At 41.0% G+C, this 27,416-nt stretch overlaps 1 protein-coding gene across 1 annotated transcript in view; it reads right to left on the bottom strand.

Annotated features, from left to right (window-relative positions):
- The window catches only part of URI1 (URI1 prefoldin like chaperone), a 61,970-nt gene extending 49,091 nt beyond the window's left edge, over positions 1-12,879 (bottom strand). Inside the window, exon 1 of the mRNA XM_006060428.4 lies at positions 12,429-12,879. Within this exon, the coding sequence (XP_006060490.3) occupies positions 12,429-12,521 (93 nt within the window). The 5' untranslated portion in view covers positions 12,522-12,879. The remainder of the gene's footprint in view (positions 1-12,428) is intronic.
- Between the last annotated feature and the right edge of the window lie 14,537 nt (positions 12,880-27,416).

The following is a 27,416-nucleotide window of genomic DNA, read 5'->3' as shown; positions in this document are numbered from 1 at the left end:
AATGCCACTGAAATGTATACTTAAAATTATTTAAATGAAAAATTTTGTTATATTCTACAACAACTTTTAAAGTAAAAAAATAAAAAAGTCAAGTACAAAAATGAAAAAATGAAACTAAATACATCAGTAACTGATGTATTTAGTTTAGGATGACTAAACATCCTACACAAAAGAGAAAGATGTCCAGACTGAATTCTTAAAACCACACCTAAATGCTGTTATAAGAACAGATTTATACACTTTGTACACAGACTAAAATTAAAAGATGAAAAAATTTATCATGAAAAGAAACAAAAGTAAAATATACTAATGTAGCCATATCAGTATAGTAGTCAATAAAGAATACCTGAAGGCAAGAAATATCACTAGAGATAAAATACTTCAGAACGATAAAAATGTCCCCTGATCAGGAAGCTATTAAGAGTCTTAAATTTGTATGCACCAAAAAACATAACTTTAAAATGTATAACACAAAGGCTGAGAAAAGGATAAATCTATAACCACAGTGGAGATCCTCCTTATCTCTTCATAACTGATAGAACTAGAAAACAAACCAACCAAAAAAATTAACAAGTATATCAAATAATTGTACACCACATTCAATCAACCTGAACTATGGAACTCAAAACTGCAAAATTCATATTCTTTCCAAATAATTAATGGACAGTAACCAAAAACAGATCATATACCAGGCCATACAGCAAGTCTTAAATTTCTAATCAGAACAGAATTAAATATGACGTAAACAATAGAAAAGTAAAAAAAACTCAGTGTTTAGAAATTAAGGAACATTTTCTAAGTAATTCCCAGGTCAATACACCTCAGTAAGAATTAGAAAATATTTTAACTAATTAAATAACATTCAAAACATGTGGGGTGCCTAAGGTAATAGAGAAAATTTTAAAACTCAAAAAAATATATACTGTAAAGAAAAAATAGTAAAATCTCTGATTTTTGTGTCTCTAACAGCTTTTGTCTCAAGAAGCTAGGAAAAAACTATAGCCAATGAGAAATTTTTAAAAGAAAAATATAAAAGCAGAAACCAATGAAAATTAAACTTACAAAAGAAAAATCAATAAAGTAAAAAACTGGTTCTTTAAAAAGACAGATTAGGACTAATAAATCCCTAGGAAGACATATCAAGAAGAAAAAAGACACACAAGAACTGCAAATAACAGAAATTAAAAAGAGGACATCACTACCAAGCCTACAGATATTTCTAAATTTTAAAATATCCATACAAGGAAAATACAAGGCCTAGACAGTCTCACTGGAAAATTAGTCCAAATATTTAAGGTAGAATCATACCAATAATACACAAAGTCTTTTTACAGAATATACAAAAATGATAGTTGTTTTATGAGGTCAGCATGATTCTGGACATCAAGGAAAGAAAATTACAAACCAATATGATACACAGCCACAGAAACAAAACACCATACTCTACAGAATTAGAGCCATGACTTAGAAGCTCGCAATGACTTCTTGCTAGAAACAGGAGCAAAAATGAAACAGGCCAGCCCTAATAAAACCCAAAACCAACTCTCAACCGAGCTGTGTTGGTCCACTAGTACTCTGGCTGCTTAAAGAAAATCTATCCCTCTTTGAAGGATGGTAACAACATCAGTAGCCTATGATATTTTCACTACACTGTCTGACATCCAATCAAAAATTACAAGGCAGTCTATGAAAACAGGAACAGCAGATGAGAAATCAAGAGAAGAAATAAACAGAAACATAGCTTCATTTAATTTACATACTGCAGTTACAAGACACACTTTTATGATTAATATATTCACGAAAACAGAGGGAAGGTTGAAGATGTCAATACAGGCCTCAAATTTATTAAAGAAATGTCAAAACAAATTCTTGAAAGAAATAATATAACTGAGATTAAGCATTTAGTAAAAGAATTTACCAGTAGATTAAATCTGTAAGAACAAGATTAGTGAACAGGAATAGATGTCAGAAGACGGTATCCATAAAGTCATATAGATCAAGAGGAAGCAAGGAAATACAGAAAAGAGAGTTAAGACATATGAGACAGTGAAAATGTCTAATATGTATACTCAAGAGTACAAAAAGTGAAGAAGACAGTGACATAAAACCAGCAGCCAGAACAGCACACAAGAATTTTCTAAATTGACAAGTCAAGTCATCAAATTATAGATTTAATAAACTCCATATTCAAAGCAGGCAAACCTAATCTACACATAAGGAAAACCAAAACTACACATCATAATCAACTGCCTAAAAACCAAGATGCAAAGTCCAAAACCAGACAGAGGGAAGATATACCCAAAATTTTCAGTGAAGGAAACAGTAAGACTAATAGAAGACTGAAAGAAACCAAAGACATCAAAAAGATAATGGAATGGCATCTTCCAAGTGTTGGGGGAAAAAATCCTCTCCCAGCTCAGAACTAAATAAAAATTACAACAGAATATCAACAAGAATAATCTTAATTTGGGGGGATGAGGTGAATTTTTTAAAACATGCAAAAATAAAATATATGACAATAGCACAAATGAGGGAGGGTTCATGAAATTAAGCCATCAAAAGATTTCTGAATAATTTCCTAAGTGGCAAAATTTCAGAAGACTTTGTGAAAAATTTTCTACTAATTTATGGTAGACTGCAATAAGAGATACTATAATTTCTAGGATAATAACTAAAATGAAAATAGAAAAAAAAAAGAAAATAGAAACCATATGACTATAAAGCTAAAAGAATTTTAAATAGAATTAAATATTTTAATAACACAAAAGAAAGAAATAAAGGAACAATAACAAATGTGACAAGTCGAAAATCTGTGGCAAAATGAGTAAACAAACTCCAAGTGACAGATGAGAAAATTTAAAGACTAAAGATACACATGTTCACAAACTGGAAGTGCAAAAATAAAAACAATCAGGTAACATCAGAATGCTAAAAATTAAAGACTGACAATATTAAAAAATGCCAACATTTAACAGAAAAATCTCACATATTATTTTTCAAATAAGGGTTTAATTAAGATAAGTTAGTGGGTGTCTTAAGACAGAAAGTATAGATCATATAGAAAGAACTGACAGGGAACTCCTTGGCGGTCCAGTGGTTAGGACTTGGCACTTCCACCACAGTGACCTGGCTTCAATCTCTGGATGGGAAACTAAGATTCTGCAAGCTATGAGATGCATCCAGAAAGTAAAATAAGTTTTTAAAAAAGAAAGAACTGACCAGATTTAGTAAATCAGAAGATGGATCAGGGCAAGCTGAAAAGATTCTGGTTTGAATAATGTTGCCCAGAATCAGGATGAGTATGGTGCCTATGTACCAACATTAGGGTCAATGATAAATTAATATTAATAAATGAGACTGAGCTGCTTGTGGGCCATCCAAGTTAAGCTGCCCAACAGTTAACAGATCTGGAAGAGGCCTGGCATACAGGAGTATTCGAGGACACGCAGAGTGAGAAAAGACAACTGTCAATAATGAGAAGTATAGGGATTACCAACATTCAAACATTAGATGAAGACACTAAAGAGACTTAAGTAGGCACAGAGAAAGACAGAGCCAGAAAAAAAGAAAAGTCACAAAAGTTCCTACTGTACAGAGAATTTCAAGTTTCCCAGGGAACAATTAAAGTTTCAAATAAAACACAGAGGTCAAGTAAGGCTAGATCTGAGAAAGGGTCCACTGAGTTTGCCAAGTAAAAAACTTTAGATAGAATAATTTCAAAGAAAAGACAGAGGCAGAAGATAGTTTATAGCAGGTTGAAAAGCAAAGAATTAGAAGGAGAACAATTATCACACTACATTAAGCTTTCTGTTAAAATGTTTGCAAACAAATCCGTAAGTCCCTCAAGGAGAAAAAAGAAACCCTGTGTATCACTGTATCTAGGACAGTGCCTGGCACATAACTCAGTTTTGTCTTTTTGTTCTTTGGGGAAAAGCACTCATTTTCTGTAACTCTTTAATAGTACTCAATTCACAAACATCAGGAAACCAAACAAGGAACAATTTTTGCTGTACTGTATTAGGATTTTTTTCTAAAGGTTTAAAAAAAAAAAAACCACACACATTTAGGGTATTTAGCTTTCAAATACACAGTTGACAATTCAGAAATTTTTGTTTTCTGTCCATAATAGGAAAGAGAAGATAAGTGACAGAGAAAGACACTTCACCATTAATAAACAGATTACAATATGAATTAAAAAGAGAGCAGCTTTCTTCACCAGCGCTGTCCAATAGAATTTTCTATTATGATGGAAATCTCCCAACTCCACACTGTCCAACGCAATAGCCAATAGCCACATGTGGCCACTGAACACTTGAAATGTAGCCTCATAACTAAAAATTTTTTTAATTTTACTTAATTTGAATTTTAAATGTAACAGTCACATGTAGTTAATGGCCATCATATTGGATAGCACAAACAGACACAGATGATGGTGAAAATATAAATGTAAAATAAGTCTTAGATTATGAGTCTTCAGGTAACAGTACCCTAGATAAACTTTCTCAAGTTTCAACAATTGGGGAAGGAGGCAAGATAGCAAAAATGGAAGACATGGAATTCGCCTCTCCTCACAAGCACGTCAAGAATACATTTACATGCGGCACAATTCTCACAGAGCACCTGCTAAACACTAGCTGCTGCTGCTGCTGCTAAGTCGCTTCAGTCGTATCAGACTCTGTGCGACCCCATAGACGGCAGCCCACCAGGCTCCCCCGTCCCTGGGATTCTCCAGGCAAGAACACTGGAGTGGGTTGCCATTTCCTTCTCCAATGCATGGAAGTGAAAAGTGAAAGTGAAGTCGCTCAGTCATGTCCGACTCTTAGCGACCCCATGGACTGCAGCCTACCAGGCTCCTCCATCCATGGGCTTTTCCAGGCAAGAGTACTGGAGTGGGGTGCCACTGCCTTCTCCGCTAAACACTAGCAGATGACCTCAAATACATGAAAGGAAAGAAAAATCCCACGCAGCCTCATAGGATGATAAAAAGACTAAAAAAACATAAAAGAAAAACTAAAATGAATAAAAATTGGAAAAATAAATAAATAGGAACTAAAGAAGAGAGGATAGGGGGAGGAACTGCAACCCTGGGAGATGAGCTGAAGGTGAGGAGAAGCTCATGCTCAGAAAAGCCCATTCGCGGTGGAGATGAGCTGGGGCAAAAAAGAGACTAAGTGACCAGAGGAGAAGGCAGCAAGCAGTCTACAAAGTAGGAACTGCAGGCATGGCCCATGCTACAGCCCTATACACCCTAGCCTCAGTCATGTATCTTCTGCTGCAGCCAGGGCCAGGGTGCAGGGAAGTGGGGTTTGGAGAGTGGACCCAGAGAGGGGACAGCTGTTGGTTGTGAAGAGAGAGCCTGAAGGGACAGGAGTAAGGAGCTCCACAACCAGGAAGTTTTCGGGAGAAATACAGGCTGCTACAGAAGCAAGGTGCCATCGATTGTGGCACGCAAAGGGCACTGAGTCCAAGACGTTGGACCACCAGAAAATTCCTGGCCCAAGGAAATATTAATCAGTGTGAGCTCCACCAGAGATCTCCATCACCCAGCTCCATCCAACTGCCTGTAGGCTCCAGTGCCGGACGCTTTATGCCAAACAACCAGCAAGACAGGAACACAGTCCCATCGATCAGCAGACAGGCTGCCTAAAGTCATACTAAGCTCCTGTGCGTGTGTGCTAAGTCACTTCAGTCGTGTTCAATTCTTGGCAACCCCATGGACCGCAGCCCTCCAGGCTCCTCTGTCCATGAGACTCCCCAGGCAAGAACACTGGAATGGGATGCCATTTCCTTCTCCAGGGTACTGAGCTCACAAACACTCCAAAACACACCACCTGATGCAGCCCTGCCTGTCCGAGAGACAAGACTCAACTCCACCCACCAAAGCACAGGCACACTACCTCCCACCAGGAAGTCGACACAGGCCCCTGGACCAACCTCACCCACCAAGGGGCAGACACCAGAAACAAGAGGAACTGCAACCCTGCAGCCTTCGAAAGAGAGACCACAAACACAGTAAGTTTAGCTTAGCTGCTCAGTTTTGTCTGACTCTTTGCAACCCCATGGACTATAGCCTACCAGGCTCCTCCATCCATGGGATTTTCCAGGCAAGAGTACTGGAGTGGGTTGCCACTGCCTTCTCCAGAGGATCTTCCCAACCCAGGGATCGAACCCAGGTATTCCACATTGTAGGCAGACGCTTTACCATCTGAGCCACCAGGGAAGTCCTAACACAGTAAGTTAGACAAAATCAGACAACACAGAAACATGCTGCAGACAAAGTAGCAAGGCAAAAATCCACAAGACCAAATAAATGAAGAGGAAATAGGCAAGGTACTTGAAAAAGAATTCAGAGTAATGTTAGTAAAGATGATCCAAGATCTTAGAAACAGAGTGGAGTCATGGATCAAGAAGATACAAGAAATATTCAACAAGGACCTAGAAGAATTAAAGAACAAACAGTGATGAGCAACACAGTAACTAAAATGAAAAAATACACTAGAAGGAATCAAGGGAATAACTGAGGCAGAAGGACGGATAAGTGAGTTGGAAAACAGGATGCTGCAAACAGCTGCCAAGGAGCAGAATAAAGAGAAAGACTGAAAAGAAATGAGAACAGTCTCAAAGACCTGTGGGACAACATGAAGGGCACCAACATTTGTGTTACGGGGGTCCCAGAAGAAAAGAAACAGAAACGATCTGAACAAACATTTGAAGAGATTATAGTTGGAAACTTCCCTAACATGAGAAAGGAAATAGTCACCCAAGTCCAGGAAGGTCAGAGAATCCCATACAGGATTAGCCCAAGAAGAAACACATCAAGACACATTTAACCAAACCAACAAAAACTAAATTCAAAGAAAAAATATAAAAACCAGCAAGGGAAAAGCAACAAATAACATACAAGGGAATCCCCATAAGGTTATCAGCTGATTTTTCAACACAAACTCTGCAGGCCAGAAGTGAATGGCAAAATATATTCAAAGTGATGAAAGGGGAAAACCTGCAGATTACCCTACCCAGCAAGGATCTCATTCACATTCAAGAGAGAAATCAAAAGCTTTGAGGAGGAGCAAAAGCTAAGAGAATTCATCACCACCAAAACAGCTTTACAATAAATGCTACAGGCCTTTCTCTAGGTGGGAAACACACGAGAAGAAAAAGACCTACAGAAACAAACCCAAAACAATTAAGAAAATGTCAAAAGGAACATACAAATCAATAATTACCTTTTAAATATAAGTGGATTAAATGCTCCAACCAAAAGACACAGATTGGCTAAATGGATACAAAAACAAGATCCATATACACACTGTCTACAAGAGACCTACTTTAAACCCAGGGACCCATACAGACTGGAAGTGAGGGGATGGAAAAAGATATTCCATGCAAAAGGAAATCAAAAGAAAGTTGAAGTAGCAATACTCATATCAGACAAAATAACTTTAAAACAAAGACAATTACAAGAAATTATAATTTGGACACTACATAATGATCAAGGGATTAATCCAACAAGACAATATGACAGTTGTAAATAGATATGCACTCAATACAGGAGCACCTCAATACACAAGGCAAATGCTAACTATACCATAGAACAGGAAATCAACAGTAACACAATAATAGTGGGGGACTTTAACAGTCCACCTTACACCAAAGGATAGCTCATCCAAACAAAAAAATTAATAAGGAAACACAAGCCTTAAATAACACACTAGACCAGATAGACTTAACTGATATTTATAGGACATTCCGTCTGAAAGCAACAGCATACACGTTCTTCTTAAGTGCACAGAGAACATTCTCCACCCTCTTGGGTCACAAATCAAGCCTCAGTAAATCTCAGAAAATTAAAATCATCAAAGTGAAAGTCACTCAGTTGTGTCCAACTCTTTGTAACCCCATGGACTATACAGTCCATTGAATTCTCCAGGCCAGAATACTGGAGTGGGTAGCCTTTCCTTTCTCTAGGGGACCTTCCCAACTTAGGGATCGAACCCAGGTCTCCCGCATCGCAGGTGAATTCTTTACCAGCTGAGCCACCAGGGAAGCCCAAGAATACTAGTGGGTAGCCTATCCTTTCTCCAGCGGATCTTCCCAACCCAGGAATCAAACCAAGGTCTCCTGCATTGCAGCCAGATTTTTTACCAACTGAGCTATTACAACTCAAGCCTCAGTAAATCTCAGAAAATTAAAATTGTATCAAGAATCTTTTCTGACCACAACGCTATGAGATTAGAAATCAATTACATGAAGAAAAACACAAATGCATAGAGGCTGAACAACATGCTACTAAATAACCAATGGATAACTGAAAAAAAATCAAAAAGAAATTTAAAAATACCTAGAAACAAATAGATTAGTCCAGAGAGACTCCTAAGTAGATTTAATTTTTTCCACCAGATACTTCACTGATGTTGGTAAAAACTGATTTAGTTAAACGAAAAAAGCGGGTGGGGGGTGGGGATGATCCAAGTTCCCTCTTGTCCCTGTATCTTCTGAGAATTAACAGTAAATAAAATCTCCAAGGAAAAAGAAAAGGCAACCATCTAGGATAGATATTTGAATAAACTGCATCAATCCACTCCAGAAAAAGAAATAAACCTGCCTAACTGGTGTTCAAACCAACAAAGAACCATTTGTTAGGCCCAGAAAGTATTTAGCAATTAAAAGATACAACATCCCAGCTTTCATTAATTAGGTAAAAAAAATCCTATTCAATGCACTCACTTTTAGGTAAATAAGAAATGAAATTGTGTGCTTTTAAAACATTTAGTGGTACATTGCTCAGACAGTAAAGCGTCTGCTTGTAGTGCAGGAGACCCGGGTTCAATCCCTGGGTTGGGAAGATCCCCTGGAGAAGGAGATGGCAACCCACTCCAGTACTCTTGCCTGGAAAATTCCATGGACTGAGGAGCCTGGTAGGCTACAATCCACGGGGTCGCGAAGAGTCGGACACGACTGAGCAACTTCACTCACCTATATAAAGTGTTAATATGTATATACTGGATTGGCCAAAAAGTTCATACCTGAACAAACTTTTGGCCATTCTAACACACATAAACGTAATTAACCACACCACATACTGTTCTATAATTTTTTTTCACCTGTTCTATAATTTTTAATAACTGCATAAAAGTCTCCTCATACCAATCCCCTAATGTTGAATTTTTAGCTTTTTTCATTATTATAAACAAATCTGCAGGAAACCTTTCTGTGCATGTCTTTTTGCTAGATTCTTAAAAATAAACCAAACAGAAGTTTTCACCAAAAATATTTTTTTGAAAATGTCAGCAGTGATGCCATTAATGAGAACAATATTTAAATACTTGCTCCTATCCATTTACTACCAATGTGATTCATTGAAGTTGTGGATCATCCTTGCCTCTCCTCTGTCTTTCCCCTTACATTACTATTTTTCCTTGTTACTCAATGCTCCAAAGGACAATCAAGGAAAAAACAGAGAGATGGAACCAAGGTAAAATGTGTTATATTCCTTACTTGAATTAAAAAGCAAAAAATTTATGAGCAACATTTAAACCATCTCTATCTAGCCAGGTAAAAGCTTGATGTTCCCAACCCAGGGATCGAACCCAGATCTCCCACATTGCAGGCAGATTCTTTACCAGCTGAGTCAAAAGGGAAGACCAGGAATACTGGAGTGGGTAACCTATCCCTTCTCCAGCAGATCTTCCTGATCCGGGACTTGAACTGAGACCTCCTGCACTGCAAGCAGATTCTTTACCAACTAAACTATCAGGAAAGCCTCTTGATCTAGGAGCCATTGTTAATCAAGATTTCCAGAGAAAACAATGGCCTGAACCAAAGGTATCCATTGAATATAAAGAGCTCATTTGTTTCAGCAGCAGCAGCAGCTAGCTACATGAGAAGACAATGGCAACCCACTCCAGTACTCTTGCTTGTAAAATCCCATGGACCGAAAAAAAAAAATCCCATGGACCGAGGAGCCTGGTAGGCTGCAGTCCATGGGGTGGCTAAGGGTCGAACACAACTGAGCTACTTCACTTTCACTTTTCACTTTCATTCACTGAGAAGGAAATAGCAATCCACTCCAGTGTTCTTGCCTGGAGAATCCCAGGGACCGGGGAGCCTGGTGAGCTTCCGTCTATGGGGTCGCACAGAGTCAGACACGACTGAAGTAACTTAGCAGCAGCTAGCTACCAAAACTGGCGGGGGGGGGGGGGGGGGGGGGGTCATTCAAATCATTTTCTTCATATTTTATTCTTTCACAGAGTCCTTGTAGGGAAAAGCAAGTCCTAAAGCACATTTAATTAGACTTACATAAAGTAATACTAACTGCTACACTGCTGTCTTTTTTCCCCTTTTAACTTCGGTGTCCCAACACTTCCTACTAGAGTTCACTGTACTCCTACAGCTGCTAGATCCCTCACAAAAATATGACTTATTTATTAACTATTTACTAGATAAAGTTTTCCCACACTGAACTGTAATTAAAAGACAGCTAACTAACCTGTGTATTTTGTGGCCTTATGGGTCTCTCCTGTCCACTGAAGCAGACTGGTTAAAATATTTGTTGCTATTTACTCAGAGGCTTTATCATGAAGTGAGAATGATCTTACACATCCATGACAGACAAGCACATGCTTGTTTTATATGCCAAAATAACACTGATTTACATCACTCAGTCGCGTCGGACTCTTTGCAGCCCCATGGACTGTAGCCCACCAGGCTCCTCCGTCCATAGGATTTTCCAGGCAAGAATACTGAAGTGGGTTGTCATTTCCTTCTCCTGGGGATTTTTCCCACCCAGGGAGAGAACCCTGACCTCCCACATTACAGGCACTCTTTACCAGCTGAGTCACCAGGGAGGTGAAAATAACATTAACACTGCACAGAAAAGTAATTTGGTAACACACTCAACTTTCTACTGAAACTGCTATTTGGGTTCCTACAGGACTGGAACTGAGAAGTGAGGTTTCAATGCAACTGGATACCAGACCCGAAAGCTGTTCAGAGCACTCAGAACAGTATCCTTTGTATTCCAGGCTCACTAACATCAGAACAAAACTAAGGATTTCTCTTTTCAACATGCCAAGTGGGAGAAAACATATCAAGTCAGCAGTATGCAAACATAAACTATGAAGGAGGAGAGAGTTAATTCCTGAGCAGAAAGAAGGGCAATAGGAAAACTCTTTTTCCAGGGTCTGTTTCACATTTTCTAAAATAAAAAATGTAAATAGTTTTTGCCAGAAATTGGTTTCATGAAGGACTGTCTTTTCTTTTTTCTTCTCTGGGGGGGGGGGGGGGGGTAAAAAAAATTGTCTTACAATTTAAATGCAGTCAGTGAACCTGAATTTTTAAACCCCCAATTTGAAAAAAGCCGAGGAAAAACGGCTCTCAGAAAGTGAAATCCAACACAAGAAATAATTTAGAACAAACAGAATACAGCAGGAAAGGTTCCCACAATTTATCCTAGCAGGTTATTTCCAAGTAAACCAGGATTTTTTAGGTTCTATGAAAAGTCCCTCATCCAGCTAAAGATTTGTTTACCCATGTAAGTAGTCATTTTTATACAGAAATGCTCAATAGAAAAGTTAGGGATTCCCAGTGTCTACAGCTTTTGAACAACTTCCTAACCTTTATAACCACGATAATCTCAATAAGATCACAAGACATATATTAAGTAAATTGAAAGTTGCCTTTCAAAGTAAGAATCTCAAACTTTCGGAGATGGTGAGAAATAAATGATAAGGAACCCAGAGGGGTAAAAAAAATCTCAGATTAAAAATCTCAGATTAAAATACTGTATTTCTTAAATTGGTATACTTCGTATGCAATCCCATTAGGAAATACAAAACTTTCTCTCCTGTTTATTAGAAGATCAAAACATTTATATAATTGAAGTTAAAATTTAACAAAACACCATTCAATTTTTACATATACGAAACTAAACCTAGAAATGCACAAGAAGCGTTACCACTGCAAGAGAGTATACATTTTAGCAACGATTAGAGAAATGGCTTAAAAAATAAGGTGAACTCTTCCATTTACATCCGTGTCCTTCACCAAGAATATTCCCACGCATCGCTGTACGCATTAAGGTTTAAAACCCACTTTCATACAGAAGTTAAACAGATTATTACATCTCTTTTCCCGCAACTCTCCCCTCCCTTCGAAGGTCGAGGGGTCCCAGACAAAAGACAACAAAAGCACGTGACAAAAGTTTCTCCTAACACGCTTTCAGGCCTAGAGGCTACGCTTCTCCCTCGTTCCGAGTCCGGGGGGCCTGGGCCCAGACCAAAAGGCTGCGGCCCACTGAGGGCTGCAGGGGGTCGGCCGGGGGTCAGGCCCCAGCCACGGGGAGGGGAAACCGGGCGCTAAGGACGCGCCGGGGAGCGGGCGCCTCCAGAAACCACTGGCTTAAGCGCGGACGGAGAGCGGCCTGTTACCTTTTCCTGCTCCTCACGGAGCCGCGCCACCTCCGGGGCGCGCAGCGGAGCCGCGGCCGAGGCGTGGGGCCTGGGGTCTGGCGGGGCCTCCATGAAGGGGATGCCGGGGCCTCAGCGGGGCGAACGAGTCCTAAACAAGTGTTTATGGAAGCGGCGTGGCCGGCGGCTGCCCAGCGCCCGCGTGCTCGCCCTCATGCACTGCGCGCCCCGCGCTGAGGAGGCCGCGCCCGCCTTCTCCGCTACCGCGGCGACCGCTGCTCTCGTCCGGGCTGCCCGCGGCCGCATCTCACACGCTCATGCCGCCCGCCGCTGCAGCCGCCGCCGCCGCCGCGGGCTCGGAGCAGCAGGCCGGCCGTTGAAGGCGAGAAACGCCGATCCGGTAGCTGGGCCGAGGGACGCGTCCTGTGGCGGCCGCGCCTCCTCCGCGCCTCCTCCGTAGGCCCCGCCCCTCGCCCCGCCCTGCGCGGCACGCTGGGAAGCGCACGCAGCCTCCGCCCTTCGTCCCGCCCCCGGTGAGTCACGTGGTGCAGGAGCGGCGCAGTGGCGGCTGGCTTATACTGAGGCTACGCTGCCTGGAAACTTTCATTCTAGGGAGGATAGACCGTTAGTTCACGGACAGGATACCTACCTTGGCCTTGTGTCCCATATATGCACTCAGTCGTTGAGCGCCGTATTTGGCCGTAGGAGCTTAATTCGTGTACTAATACTGCTTTATAAGCCTATTTAATTTAAACAAATTCAACCTTTCACTGTACCTGTTTAATGAATTAAAATATGCAATTAAATTTTGCCTGTGTATTAATTACTGCACACATAACATTTACATATATAAAGGTATTGTGCTTTAATTAATATATTGCTATGTATGGGCTGTTTAAGAGACTTCAAGGATAACGTTGCCCAAACTTTTCCTCTTATTTCAAACTCCTGTGACCTCTTTCTAGTATAGCCTTTGTACACAGTAGGCACTCAGTTAATAATGAATGGAATGGGCCTTGGCGTAATAATCATCTCTGCTCCAGAACTTAACAGAGAACTTCAGTTCTCACCCTGGTGTACCTGCTTGCTAGACTTCTCTTCCCTTCTGGCCAGCTCCCCAATTCAGATACACTCTTTTTCCATTTGCTTCAAAGAAAAAAGGAAGGAAAATTTGGGCAGATGGTGAATGTTAATTGCTGTCTTTTCTTACTACATATCAAACATCCAATTCCTCTGAAACTGGCCGTCTCCGACTGCTCTAACACCACCATCATCTGTGTATCCTCAGCTACTTCACTAGCTTCTGCTCTGGTCGCCCAGTTCTCACTTTCACCGTTTCTAATGGATGTTGGCAGCTGCCCACCCTGAAAGTGAAAGTCGCTCAGTTGTGTCCGACTCTTTGAGACCCCGTGGACTACACCGCACGTGGAATTCTCCAGGATACTGGAGTGGGTAGCATTTCCCTTCTCCAGAAGATCATCCCAACCCAAGGATCGAACTCAGGTCTCCCTCTCCCGCATTGCAGGCGCATTCTTTACCAGCTGAGCCACCAGGGAAGCCCAAGAATACTAGAGTGAGTAGCCTATCCCTTCTCCAGCAGATCCTCCTGACCCAGGAATGGAACCAGGGTGTCCTACATTGCAGGTGGATTCTTTACAAACTGAGCTATCAGGGAAGCCCCATCCTATCTCCCTTCATTCAGGTATTCAAACCTAGCCTGTTTAGCTCCTGTGCCTGTGGGAAGCTGACCCACCCCCAGCTCCAGTAGAAGGGTAAATACATTTATCTTCTAAGTATTTGGTTCTATATGCTGTCTACAAGTGACTCACTTTAGAATGAAAATCACAGAAGAATTGAAAGTAAAATGGAAATTTGGAGACACTAAGAAAAGCCAGAGACATGCATGCCACAAGCATAAACACATGCAGAATCAGCAAGAAGGCATCCAACTGCAAGGCCTCAGAGTTAGCCAACCCCCTTCACACCTTGATGTTGGAATACCATCCTCTGTAACTGTGAGAAAATGAATTTCTGCTGTGTAGATCATCAGTCTATGGTATTTTGTTATAGTAGCCCTAGCAAACTAATATATCAATAACCTAACTGTACTTTAAGGAACTAGAAAGAGAAAAACAAGATCCAAAGCTAGCAGAAGAAAGAAATAACAAAGAGACAAACAGAAAATAGAAAAACAACAGAGAATACCAGTGAAACCAAAATTGGCTCTTGGAAAGATTAATAAAACTGACAACCTAAATTAAGAAAAAGAGAGAAGACTCCTACTAAAATCAGAAATAAAAATGGGACAAAATTACAACTTTACAAAAAGAAACAAAGAACATGAGAACACTATGAACAACTGTAGAAACCAGATGAAAGGAACAAATTCCTAGAAAAAAACAAAAACTAATAAAACTGACTCAAGAAGAAACAGAAAACAATGAAAGCCAATTAACAGCTAAGGAGAATAAATCAATAATCAAAATCTTCCCAACAAAGAAAAATCCAGATGGCTTCAAAGGTGAATTTTAAACATTTAAAGAAGAATTAGCACCAATTCTTCTCAAACACTTAAAAAAAAGTAAGAAAGAGGGAACACCTTTGAGGTCAGCAAGACCAAGACACTGAAAGAAAACTACAGACCAATGTCCCTTATTACTATAAATGCAGAATCTCTCAATAAATACTAACACAATGAATCCTGAATTTATGACCATAATACAAGGATTATACACTAGCATCATGTGGAATTTATCCCAGGAACCCAAAGGTAGTTCACCATATGAAAATCAATCAAAACGATATACCACATTAATAGAATGAAAGGGGAAAAAACTGCATGGTAATCTCAGTTGATGCAGAAAAAAGCATTTGACAAAAATTCAACATCCTTATAAAAACACTCAATGAACTGGGAAGAGAAAGAAACTTCCTCAACCTTATAAAGGCCATATATGAAAAGCCTATGTCTAACATACCCCAGGGGGAAAGACTGAAAGTTTTTCCTCTGAGATCCGGAACAAGATAAGTATGTCTGCTTTTATCACTTTTATTCATCATAGTACTGGAAGTTCTAGTCAAAGAAATTGGATAAGATAAGGAAATAAAACAATGCCAAAGGGAGAGAGGTGTAAAACTATATCTATTGGTAGATGATATGATCTTATATGTAGAAAATTGTAACGAATCCAGAAGAAAAAAAGCATGTTAAAGTAATAAAAAAGTTGCAGAACACAGAATCAACAGACAAAAATCAGTTAAACTTATATACACTAGCAGAGAACAATCTGAAAAGGAAATTAAGGAAACAATTCCATTTACATTAGCATAAAAAAGAATAAAATACTTAGTGATGAGTATAAGGAAGCACAAGAATTCTGAACTAAAAACTATAAAACATTATTGAAAGAAATTAAATGAAACACAAATAAATGGAAAAACTCTATGTTTATGGATTGTAAGACTGAAGTTAAACTGAGGTACTATAGTTAAGATGAAAACTGTTGTGAACTGAATGTCTCCCAAAATTTATATGTTGAAGCCCTGACCTTCAATGTACTGTATTTGGAGATAGGTCCTTTATGGAAGTATTTAGGGTTAAATGAGGTCACAAGGGTGAGGTCCTGATCCAATAGGATCAGTGTCTTTCAAAAAAGAGAGAGCTCACTCTTTTCATACACATACATTGAGGACAAGCTATGTGGGACATAGTGAGAAGGCAGACATCTTCAAGACAAAAGGGGAGTTCTCCCTGAGAACTGACTTTGCTGTCTGTCACCTTGATAAAGTACGTCTACTCTTCTGAACTGAAACAATACATTTCTCTTGTAGCAATCCAAGCAGATAAATACAAATTTTCTCCTTGAAATAACTGACAGATTCAAAGCAATTCTTATGAAATCCCAATGACATTTTTTGCAGAAGTACGAAAGTTCAGCCTAGTCATATGGAATTGCAAGGACTCTCAATAGCCAAAACAAACTTGCAAAAAATAAAGTTGGGGAAAATCTCATACTTCCTGAGTTGAAAACTTACTAAAAAGTTGTTGTTGTTCAGTCACTCGGTCGTGTCCTATTCCTTGTGACCCCATGGACTGCAACACGCCTGGCTTCCCTGTCCTTCATTATCTCCCATGGCTTACTCAAACACATGTCCATTGAATAGGTGATGCTATTCAACCATCTCATCCTCTGTCGCCCCCTTCTCCTCCTGCCTTCAATCTTTCCCAGCATCAGAATCTTTTCCAATGAGTCAGCTCTTGGCATCAGATGGCCAGAGTATTGGAGCTTCGGCTTCAGTCCTTCTAATGAATATTCAGGATTGATATCCTTTAGGATTGACTGGTTTGATCTCCTTGCAGTTCAAGGGACTCTCAAGAGTCTTCTCCAACACCACAGTTCGAAAGCATCAATTCTCCAGTGCTCAGTCTACTTTATAGTCCAGCTCTCACATCCATACACGACTTTGGGAAAAACAAGAGCTTTAACTATATGGACCTTTGTTGGCAAAGTAATGTCTCTGCTCTTCAATATGCTGTCTAGGTTTGTCATAGCTTTTCTTCCAAGGTGCAAGCATCTTTTAATTTCATGGCCACAATCACCATCTGCAGTGATTTTAGAGCCCAAGAAAATAAGTCTGTCACTGTTTCCATTGTTCCCCCATCTGTTTGCCATGAAGTGATGGGACTAGATGCCATGATCTTAGTTTTTTAAATGTTGAGTTTTAAGCCAGCTTTTTCACTCTCCTCTTTCACCCTCATCAAGAGGCTCTTTAGTTCATCTTTGCTTTCTGCCATAGTGGTGGTGTCATTTGCATATCTGAGGTTATTGATATTTCTCCTGCTGCTGCTGCTGCTGCTAAGTCACTTCAGTCGTGTCTGACTCTGTGCAACCCCATAGATGGCAGCCCACTAGGCTCCTCTGTACCTGGGATTCTCCAGGCAAGAATACTGGAGTGGGTTGCCATTTCCTTCTCCAATGCATGAAAGTGAAAAGGGAAAGTGAAGTCGCTCAGTCATGCCCGACTCTTAGCGACCCCATGGACTGCAGCCTGCCAGGCTCCCCTGTCCATGGGATTTTCCAAGCAAGGGTACTGGAGTGGGTTGCCATTGCCTTAATTCCAGCTCCTGCTTCATCCAGTCCAGCATTTTTCATGAGGTACTCCAAATATAAGTTAAGTAAGCAGGGTGACAATATACAGCCTTGACATACTCCTTTCCCAATTTGGAGCCAGTACATTGTTTCATTTCTAGTTCTAACTGTTGCTTCTTGACCTGCGTAGTTTTCTCAGGAGACAGGTAAGGTGGTCTGCTATTCCAATCTCTCGAAGAATTTTCCACAGTTTGCTATGATCCATACAGCCAAAGGCTTTAGCATAGTCAGTGAAGCAGAAGTAGATTTTTTTTTGGAACTCCCTTGCTTTTTCTATGGTCCTATAGATTTGGCAATTTGATCTCTATTTCCTCTGCCTTTTCTAAATCCAACTTGTACAACCAGAAATTGTTGGTTCACGTACTATTGAAGCCTAGCTTGAAGGATTTTGAGCATTCCCTTGCTAGCATGTGAGATGAGTGCAATTGTGTGGTAGTCTGAACATTCTTTGACATTGACCTGCTTTAGGATTGGAATGAAACCTGACCTTTTCCAGTCCTGTAGCTAAAAAGCTGCTGTAATCGAAACACCATGTGATTAGCAATGTAAACACGTAGACCAATATAATTAAATTAAAAATCTCAAAAATAAACTCACCCATATATGGTAAATTGATTTTTGACAAAGCTTCCAAAATCATTCAGTGAGGAAAGGACAGTGTCTTCAACAAGTTATCCCAGGACAACTGGATCCCATATGCAAAAGAATGAAGCTGGACCCTTAACTTATACCATATACAAAAATTAATTCAAAATGAGGTCAAGACTTAAACATAAGACCTAAAACTATAAAATTCTTAGAAGAGATCATGGGGGCACATCTTAATGATCTTGGGATTGGTAGTTTCTTAAATATTACATCAAAAGCATAGGCAATAAAAGAAAATATAGGTAAATTTGACTTCATCAAAATTAAAAAATTTATGCATCAAAAGATACTATCAAGAGAGTGAAAAGACAACAAAGGGAGGAAATATTTATAAATCATGATTTAAAGGATAACAACAAAACCAGTTTGAAAATGAAAGGACTTAAATAAACATTTCTCCAAAGAAGTTGTACAAATGGCCAATAAGCATTGAAAAAGTTGCTCAATGATCCTAATCATTAGAGAAATACAAATCAAAGCCATTATGAAATACAACCTCATCACTACTATTATAAAACAAATATATTATTATTAAAAAAAGAAAGGAAGGAAGGTAAGAAAGAAGAAAGGAAGGGAAAATAAGTGATGGCAAGGATGTAGAGTAATTGGAGCCCTCTTTTATTGATGGTGGGAATTTGAAATGTTACAGCTTCTGTGGAAAAGTATAGCAGTACCACAAAAAGTTAAACATAAAATTACCATATCACTCAGCAAGTCTACTCCCAGATATATGTCCCCCAAAGAATTGAAAACAGAGACCCCAACAAATCCTTGTACAATTCTGTTCATAGTAGCATTACTCACAGTAGCCAAAAGATAAAAATATTCATAATTCCATTAGTGATGAATGAATAAATAAAATGTGGTGTGTATATATATATATAGTGTATGTGTATATATGTATATGAATGCTACTCAGCCTTAAGGAGGAAGTTCTGATACATGCTACAACATTAATGAACCTTAAAAGTATTGTAAGATGAATATAAAATTATGAAAACTGAAATATGAAATTATAGACAAGTGAAATATGCCAGACCCGATAGTTCAAATAGTATATTATTTCCCTTATATGAAATGTCTAAAATAAAATAGGTAAATCGATAGAGATAGAAAGTAGATTGGCGGTTACTAAGGGCTGGAGGGGAAGGAGAGATAGGAGTTATTGCTTAATGGCTATAGAGTTTCTGTTTCAGTTGAGCTCAGTTCAGTCGCTCAGTCATGTCCAACTCTTTGCGACCCCATGAACCGCAGCATGCCAGGCCTCCCTGTCCATCACCAACTCCCGGAGTCCACCCAAACCCATGTCCATTGAGTCAATGATGCCATCCAACCATCTCGTCCTCTGTCATCCCCTTCTCCTACTGCCTTCCATCTTTCCCAGCATCAGAGTCTTTTCCAAGGAGTCAATTCTTCACATCAGGTGGCCAAAGTATTGGAGTTTCAGCTTCAGCATCACTCCTTCCAATGAATATACAGGACTGATTTCCTTTCGGTTGACTGGTTTGATTTCCTTGCAGTCCAAGGGACTCTCAGAGTCTTCTCCAACACCATAGTTCAAAAGCATCAATTCTTCAGTGCTCAGCTTTCTTTATAGGGCAACTCTCACATCCATACATAACTACTGGAAAAACTATAGCTTTGACTAGACAGACATTTGTCAGCAAAGTAATGTCTCTGCTTTTTAATACACCGTCTAGGTTGGTCATTGCTTTTCTTCCAAAGAATAAGCGTCTTTTAATTTCATGACTGCAGTCACCATCTGCAGTGATTTTGGAGCCCAAAAAAATAAAGCCTCTCAGTGTTTCCATCATTTCCCCATCTATTTGCCATGAAGGGATGGAATGTGATGCCATGATCTTAGTTTTTTGAATGCTGAGTTTTAAGTCAACTTTTTCACTCGCCTCTTTCACTTTCATCAAGAGGTTCTTTACTTCCTCTTCACTTTCTGCCATAAGAGTAGCGTCATTGTGTAGCTGAGGTTTTTTATATTTCTCCTAGCAATCTTAATTCCAGCATCTAGAATCAAAATTCTGTGCTTCATACAGCCCAGCATTTCACATGATGTACTCTGCATAGAAGTTAAATAAGCAGGGTGACAATATATATCCTTGACGCACTCCTTTCCCAATTTGGAACCAGCCCATTGTCCCATGTTCAATTCTAACTGTTGCTTCTTGACCTGCATACAGATTTCTCAGGAGGCAGGTAAGATGGTCTGGTATTCTCATCTCTTGAAGAATTTTCCAGTTTTGTGATCCACACAGTCAAAGGCTTTGGCATAATCAATAGAGCAGAAGTAGATGTTTTTCTGGAACTCTCTTGCTTTTTCTATAATCCAACAGATGTTGGCAATTTGAAATGTAAAATACAAAACTATAAAACTTCTAGAAGGAAATATAAGAGAAAATCTTCATGACCTTGCGTTTGGCAAAATAGATAAATTGAAAACATTTGCTCTGCAAAATATATTGCTAAAAGAATGTGAAAAATAACCCACAGATTGGGAGAAAATATTTTCAAATAACATACCTGATAAAGGACTCGTATGCAGAAAAAGAAAGAACTCAAAGTTTAACAGAGAACACAGACAACCCAATTTTTTAAAAAAAGTCAAAAGATATGAATAGACACTTCATCAAAGAAGATACGTAGATATCAAATAAGCATGTAAAAAATGTTCAGCATCATTTATCATAGGTAAATGCAAATTAAAATAATAATGAGATACTGTTACACGTCTACTAGAACTGCTACAATCCAGCAAACAGATGATGCCAATTTCTGACTAGGATATGGAGCAACAGGAACTCTCTTCCATTACATAGGAATATAAAATGGTAACAGCCAGTTTGGAAGACAGTTTTTTGATTTTGCACAAGGTTAAACTTAGACTTAACCGTGTGTGTGTGTGTGTGTGTGTGTGTTAGTTAATCTCTCAGTGGTGTCTGACTCTTTGAGACCCCATGGACTGTAGCCTGCTAGGCTCCTCTGTCCATGGAATTCTCCAGGAAGGAACACTGGAGTGGGTAGCCATTCCCTTTCCTAGGGAATCTTCCCAGCCCAGAGATTGAACCGGGGCTCCTATATTGCAGTCAGATTCTTTACCATCTGAGCCACTAGGGAAGCCCCTCTACCCAGCAATTGCTTTCCCAGGCATTACCCAACTGATCTGAAAATTTATGTCATTGCAAAAACCTGCATGCAAATATTTATTGCAACAAAACAATAAATATTTGCATGGGTTTAGTTAACATAATATTGTGCAAATTAAGAGCTGCCTGTTTTGGATTTATTACTTCCTGTCTTGGAGCTTCACTTTTCCCCAACAAGGGGAGTGATCTGGAGATTTCTGAGTGCTTTTTACCCTGGCATTGGAGGACTCAGAAATCTATAGATGTCCCTCCTCTATTGAGGCCTGCTGCTGCTGCTGCTGCTAAGTCGCTTCAGTTGTGTCCGACTCTGTGCGACCCCATAGACGGCAGCCTACCAGGCTCCTCCATCCTTGGGATTCCCCAGGGAAGAACGCTAGAGTGGGTTGCCATTTCCTTCTCCAATGCATGAAAGTGAAAAGTGAAAGTGAAAAGTGAAAGTGAAGTCACTCAGTCATGTCTGACTCTCCGAGACCCCATGGACTGCAGCCTACCAGGCTCCTCCGTTCATGGGAGTTACCAGGCAAGAGTACTGAAGTGGGTTGCCATTGCCTTCTCCGATTGAGGCCTAAATATACCTTAACCTGGCTTCACACCTAGGGTTGCCAGATTTAGCAAATAAAAACATGGAAACATGGTTAAATTTGAATTTCAGATAAACAATATATAATTTTTAGTAGGTCTATATAATAATTGGAGCATCTCATGCATGCATGTAATATTTGGATCATACTTAAAAATCTTCATTGTTTATCTGAAATTCAAATTACCTTGTCCTCCTGTATTTTATCTAGCAACCTTATTCACACTCCTACCCCTGGGACCTTCCCTGCTTCCCTTGCATATCCATTCTCCTTCGCTGCTTTAAAAATAAACATCTCATGCATCAAGGACTAAAGCACTGATTTTAAAGTTCCTGTTGCTTAAATGGATCACTTTTATCTACCAGGAACTGAAGATGGAAACCAGTGACAAGGACAAAAGGAGTTGTGTAAGGGAAAGAGGGGGAATGAGGGGCAATGCGTGGAATTAACCCAGCTCAAGCCTTAGGGTTGGTTTACAGTAGCGCTTCTCAACCCTGACTACATGTTAGGGCTCAGAAGAATATTAAAGCTTGGACCTAGCCTGGATGTTGGGAATTTTTTAAGCTCTTCTGAAAAGTCTTCTTAATAGTGAAGGGTGCAAAAAAAAAAAAAAAAATAGTGAAGGGTGCTATTTTCTTGGTGCCAACAAACCACCCAAACTTAATGGCACAAATCACGGTTCTGGAGGTTGACAGGGAGTCCTCAGAATCTCATGCAATCGCAGTCATCTTGAAAACCTCTTCATGGACAACTCTAGACTTGAGGTTAGCTGTTGCCTGAAACCTCAGAAGAGTGGTCAGCCAGAACACGTATACGTGAGCTCTTCTCTCGCCTAGATTTCCTTACAGCATGGTGGCTGGGTACCAAGGGAGAGCCAACTGGAAGCAGTACCACCTTTTCTAATCCAGCCTTAGTAGTCACATAGCATCACTTCACCCACATTTTATTCATCACAAGCAAGTCACTAAAGCCAGCCCATATTCAAGAGATGGGGGAATTAGAGTCTATTTTTTGATGGGATAAATGTCAAAGAATTTGTGGTCATAAGGTAAAATCACCCAATGTAACATTTAGAAAAGCTGTCTCGAATTCATTTCCTTTTCTACATTCCACCAGCCCAAACTCCTTTCACTACTCACCTAGGAAAGTCCCGTGGCCTTGAGAAGGCCAGTGTCTCCCCACTTCCCATTTCCGCCCTAGTCTGCCCTCCACACTGCAACTCGAGTCTTGAAGTCTTGAACTCAGCATCTTTCATGGCTTTTTACTGCCCAGAGCAGAATCCAAGGCCTCAGCAGGCCTGCAAAGATGTGTACAGAACACCCTTTGTGTCTCTTGCCTACTTCATGTCCAGCTCCCAGGCAGAGCCCATGCTCTCCTGAGCTGTGCCTCTGATCGTCCCCAGAAAGGCCTGCCTTTCTGCTGCAGGAACAGCTCCCCTCACCCCACCCCAGCCTCTGCCTCTTGCTTCTTCAGGACTTTCTTCAGATCCCACCTCTAGGAAGCCTTTTCTGAGCATCCTAAGTACCTTGTACTTCCTTTTACTACATGCATGTCCTTCCACACATTTTCTCTTAACTTTGTACTGAAGTGTAACACACACACAGAAATGTGCACAGATCATGTGCTGATCTAGATGAATTTTTACCAAGTGAGCACACCTGCATAACCAGCTTCCAAAGCAAGAAACAGAACATTCTTGGACCCACTGAAGCCTTCCAAGGCCTTTTCTGTTCACTGTCCCCCACCCCGCTCCCTCCTCACTCAGCCCCCATAACTGCCACCCCTACCTCTACCCTTTAGATTAGTGTCACCTGTTTTCACACTTCATACAAATGGACTCACACTGGATGTGCTCTCAGTTCACACAGTATTTTAATCAGAGTATGTGATTAAAATCACAGTATTTTAATAACTAAATAATTTTCAGGCCCAGTGGAAAATGAAAGTGCAGGACCCCTTGTTCAAAATTGTTGAGAATTTCAAGATGGTGAGAACAGAGCATAAACCAAGTGTGAGGCCCTTCTGAACTCCTGTGTGCCTGCCTCTGTTGCATGCCTGTACAGCCAACCCGTACAATCACCTGTCTGCTTGTGTGTCTCCTCCTTGGGACCAGGGTGGTATTGGCTTCTGTTTGCTGAATATGAAGGAGATAAGGTCCCTTCAGACTGGTTCCCAGGTAACTCATGGGACCCTCACATAGGCCCTGCAGCCTGGAAGGAGGGTAACCATTCTAAGCATCACACCCACTTTACAAATGCAGAGTCCAGACTAAAGATGCCACATGATGAAACCAAGCCCCACAGTGGGTGAGCGCTGGGCTGAGCCTCATGCTCAAGCCCTCTGGCTCCAAAGCCCCCTTCTTGCCATTAAGCCACACCAAGCTCTGGGCTCAGGAGGAAGCGGGTACTGCCCACAGGTACATACAATTCAAGTGGAAACAAAAACAGGACTTATACACAGGAAGAATTATTTACCAAAAATTTATTCTTTAAGTATGCCTTGTAGCTACAAGAAATGGAGGTAGCCTCTCTCTCTGTCTCTCTGAGCAAGAGGACTCCATTGGAGAGGGCTTGGGTAAGGCCCGGAAGCTGAGGACAGACTGTGTAGGAACTCTGAAGACTGAGGAAGGGGAACACAGCCTGGCTTCAAGCATCCTGCATTCTCAGGGTCTGCATTCTCAGGGCCTGCATTGTTCCACACAGTCTCAGAATAGAGTCTGATTAGGGACAGGTGCCCAACCCCTGGCTGTCCTAAGGTTGGTGGAGGAAGGGCCTGGCCCTTTTAGTCCCCACAGTGGGAGGTAAGAAATTCACCAGAAGGAAATAAAGTTCCACAGGATGGAAGGCTGGTGACTGTAAAATGGCAAAAATCCCCAGCAGCATACATAGCTAGTACCGGAAACAATGTTAAGGAGCTCCTGACCTTGAAAATCGCTATGCCTTTGCTTGTGGAGCAGCTAATAAGCCATTACAGAAGATGAGTCTTCAAGACCCCAAACTCTGATGGAAGCAGGACTATGGTAAAGTCCATATGCTAACAGAGAAAAAGTTACAGCAGGGGCAAGACTCAACTCACCATTGTGCCAGCTGCCACTCTCTCCTGAGCGTGACGAGCTTGGAAGGAAGGCCATGCTAACAACAGGGGTGATCTCCAGAGAGCCTGGAAAAGAGCCGGAGGGTCAGTTGGAAGGAATTTGGAAAGAGCATCTACTTATGACACAGACAGAGGCCTAGAGTCTGGCAGGCACGAAGATTCCAATTCTCTGTGTGGCAGGGGCGCAACACCAGGCCTCAAAGGGCACAGCTGGGATAGAATACATGCCTAACTGCTCCCTGCTTTGGCTCCAGTCCCAGCTCACAGGACTGTCTGCTGAGAAGTAGATGATGAGGGTCCTCTGAGTTTGTGAAGGAGAGCCACCTCTTGCCCCCTGAACAGAGCAAATATTGCCCTATCTTCTCCTTCTCCCCAGTGCTGGCAGGCTAATATTACTGGCCCAACCAGGGTACAATTCCAAGGTGGTACAGTGGTAAAGAATCCACCCACCAATGCAGTTTCAATCCCTGTGTCGGGAAGAACCCTGGGGTAGAAAATGGCAACCTGCTTCAGCATTTTTGCCTGGAAAATTCCATGGAGAGAGGAGCCTGGTGGGCTACAGTCCATGGGATCACAAAGAGTCCGGCATGATTGACTAAACGAGTACACACACACACACACACAACCAGGGAACACATTTGTGAAAGTTTGGAAATGCTTGATTCCACTCCTATAAGCACTTCCTGTTCTAGGTCTGGGTAGAACACAGCCACAGAACAGGGATGGGAGCCAGGTGCTTCTTATCCATGTGTCAGTTAGCTATTGCTGGGTAACACACCACCCCAAAGCTTGATGGCTCCAAAGCATAAGCAGGTCTCTTCTTCCTGAGTTTGTGTGTGAGCTGGGGATATGCTTTAGGCTGTGCTTGGCTGGAGCACCTCAGCTGAGTCAGCTCTGTTCCACTTGTGTCTGTCTCACATCTTCCTCCTTGGACCAGCCAACTTGGCCCTTCTCTTAAGAGAAAGCAGAAACACACCGCACACAGGGTCTCTTGAGGCTTAGGCTGGCACACCAGCACATTAGCCTCATTCTGTTGGCCCACAGAGATATCATGACCTGCCCAGGTCAGAAGGAGAAGACACTGCAGTTACTTGGCAAAGAGTGTGGATATGAAGAGAGGCAGCAAAAAGGGTATGAGTGCAACTCCTACCTAAGCATGAGTGGAGCAGGAGGGCAAAGACTCAAAAGTCACCTGGATTTAAAGGGGCTGCAAGGGCAAGCAGGGGCCCTTGCAAGGGAAGGGCAGGGGCTGCAGGGCAAGAGGCCACCAAGTCGGCGGGCTGAAAGTGGCCTGAAGCAAGCAGGGGCATGCACTGAAGACCTGGGAGGAGAGCTGTGCCGGGCAAGTCCCAGGCAGGGGATAGAGACGAGAGAGGCAAGGGGCCACCAAGTTGGCTGGCTGAAAGTGGCCTGAAGCAAGCTGGGACTGAGGCTGGACCCAATCGCCTTCTCCTTGTGCCCAGAAAGGGCTTGAGACAGGTGCCCAGACCCATAAAGGACCCCTCCAGGGCAGAACTATCCCATAAGTCCAGAGCAATTGTAGATGTTATCTGTTTTTATTTAAAATGGTGTTTTCTGAGCCTTATTCATTTATATTCCAATTTGATCATTTTTTGCCATATGTGCTTGCCACTTGTACTAATATTTACTTGATATTTCTATTTAAATCATCTCATTTTTAATGTAAAGTTTTAATTTAGCAACAATATCCATGAAATCATGAACCTATGTGCTAGTTATACTTTTTTATAATACCACAGTAAAATAAACATGTAACCTCTAGGATTAAAAAAAAAGTATTCATGTTGTAGAATAAAGAAAATAAGTCATAGACTTATTTTTATAGATATCAAAAGCAGTCAAAGCTAATGAGATCCTTTTATATCCAGTGTAAAGTTCAAAAGAGTCATCTTCATGAGAGACACACAGTTCAGGAGTGGACACCTGGGGTGGGGGTAGGGATGGAAGGGGGTGAGAACACAGGAGCTTCTAGAACAGCCGTGTGTTTTCTCAGAAGCATATATTAGAAGTGGGGTTTTTAGATATTCTATGTTTAAAAAGAAAGAGCAAAAGAAAAAAAAAAAGGAAGGAAACATTATTGTTGAAATATTAGTTATTAAGCAAAACAAAACCAAAAACTGCCTACCAGTGACACACCCAAAACGGTCTCTCTTGCTGTGCTTTGAAAAGCTTTAGGTGGAGGTCAGGCCAGCCTGTGCAGACACTTTTGCAGGTGCAGAGTGACTTTGGCGGAACCGCTGTATTTTCTACACTGAGGCTCCCTGTGCTGAGCAGGGTGAAGAGCAGAAATGAGGCACACGCAGAGCTGGCCTGAGACAGCAAGAGGCAGGCAGTAACATGGAAGACACAGCATCAAGGCAC

This window comes from Bubalus bubalis, chromosome 18 (assembly GCF_019923935.1).
Source record: "Bubalus bubalis isolate 160015118507 breed Murrah chromosome 18, NDDB_SH_1, whole genome shotgun sequence".
Classification (NCBI taxonomy): Eukaryota; Metazoa; Chordata; class Mammalia; order Artiodactyla; family Bovidae; genus Bubalus; species Bubalus bubalis.
The sequence above is the reverse complement of the archived record's forward strand: the minus strand, read 5'-3'. Positions and strand labels throughout refer to the sequence as shown.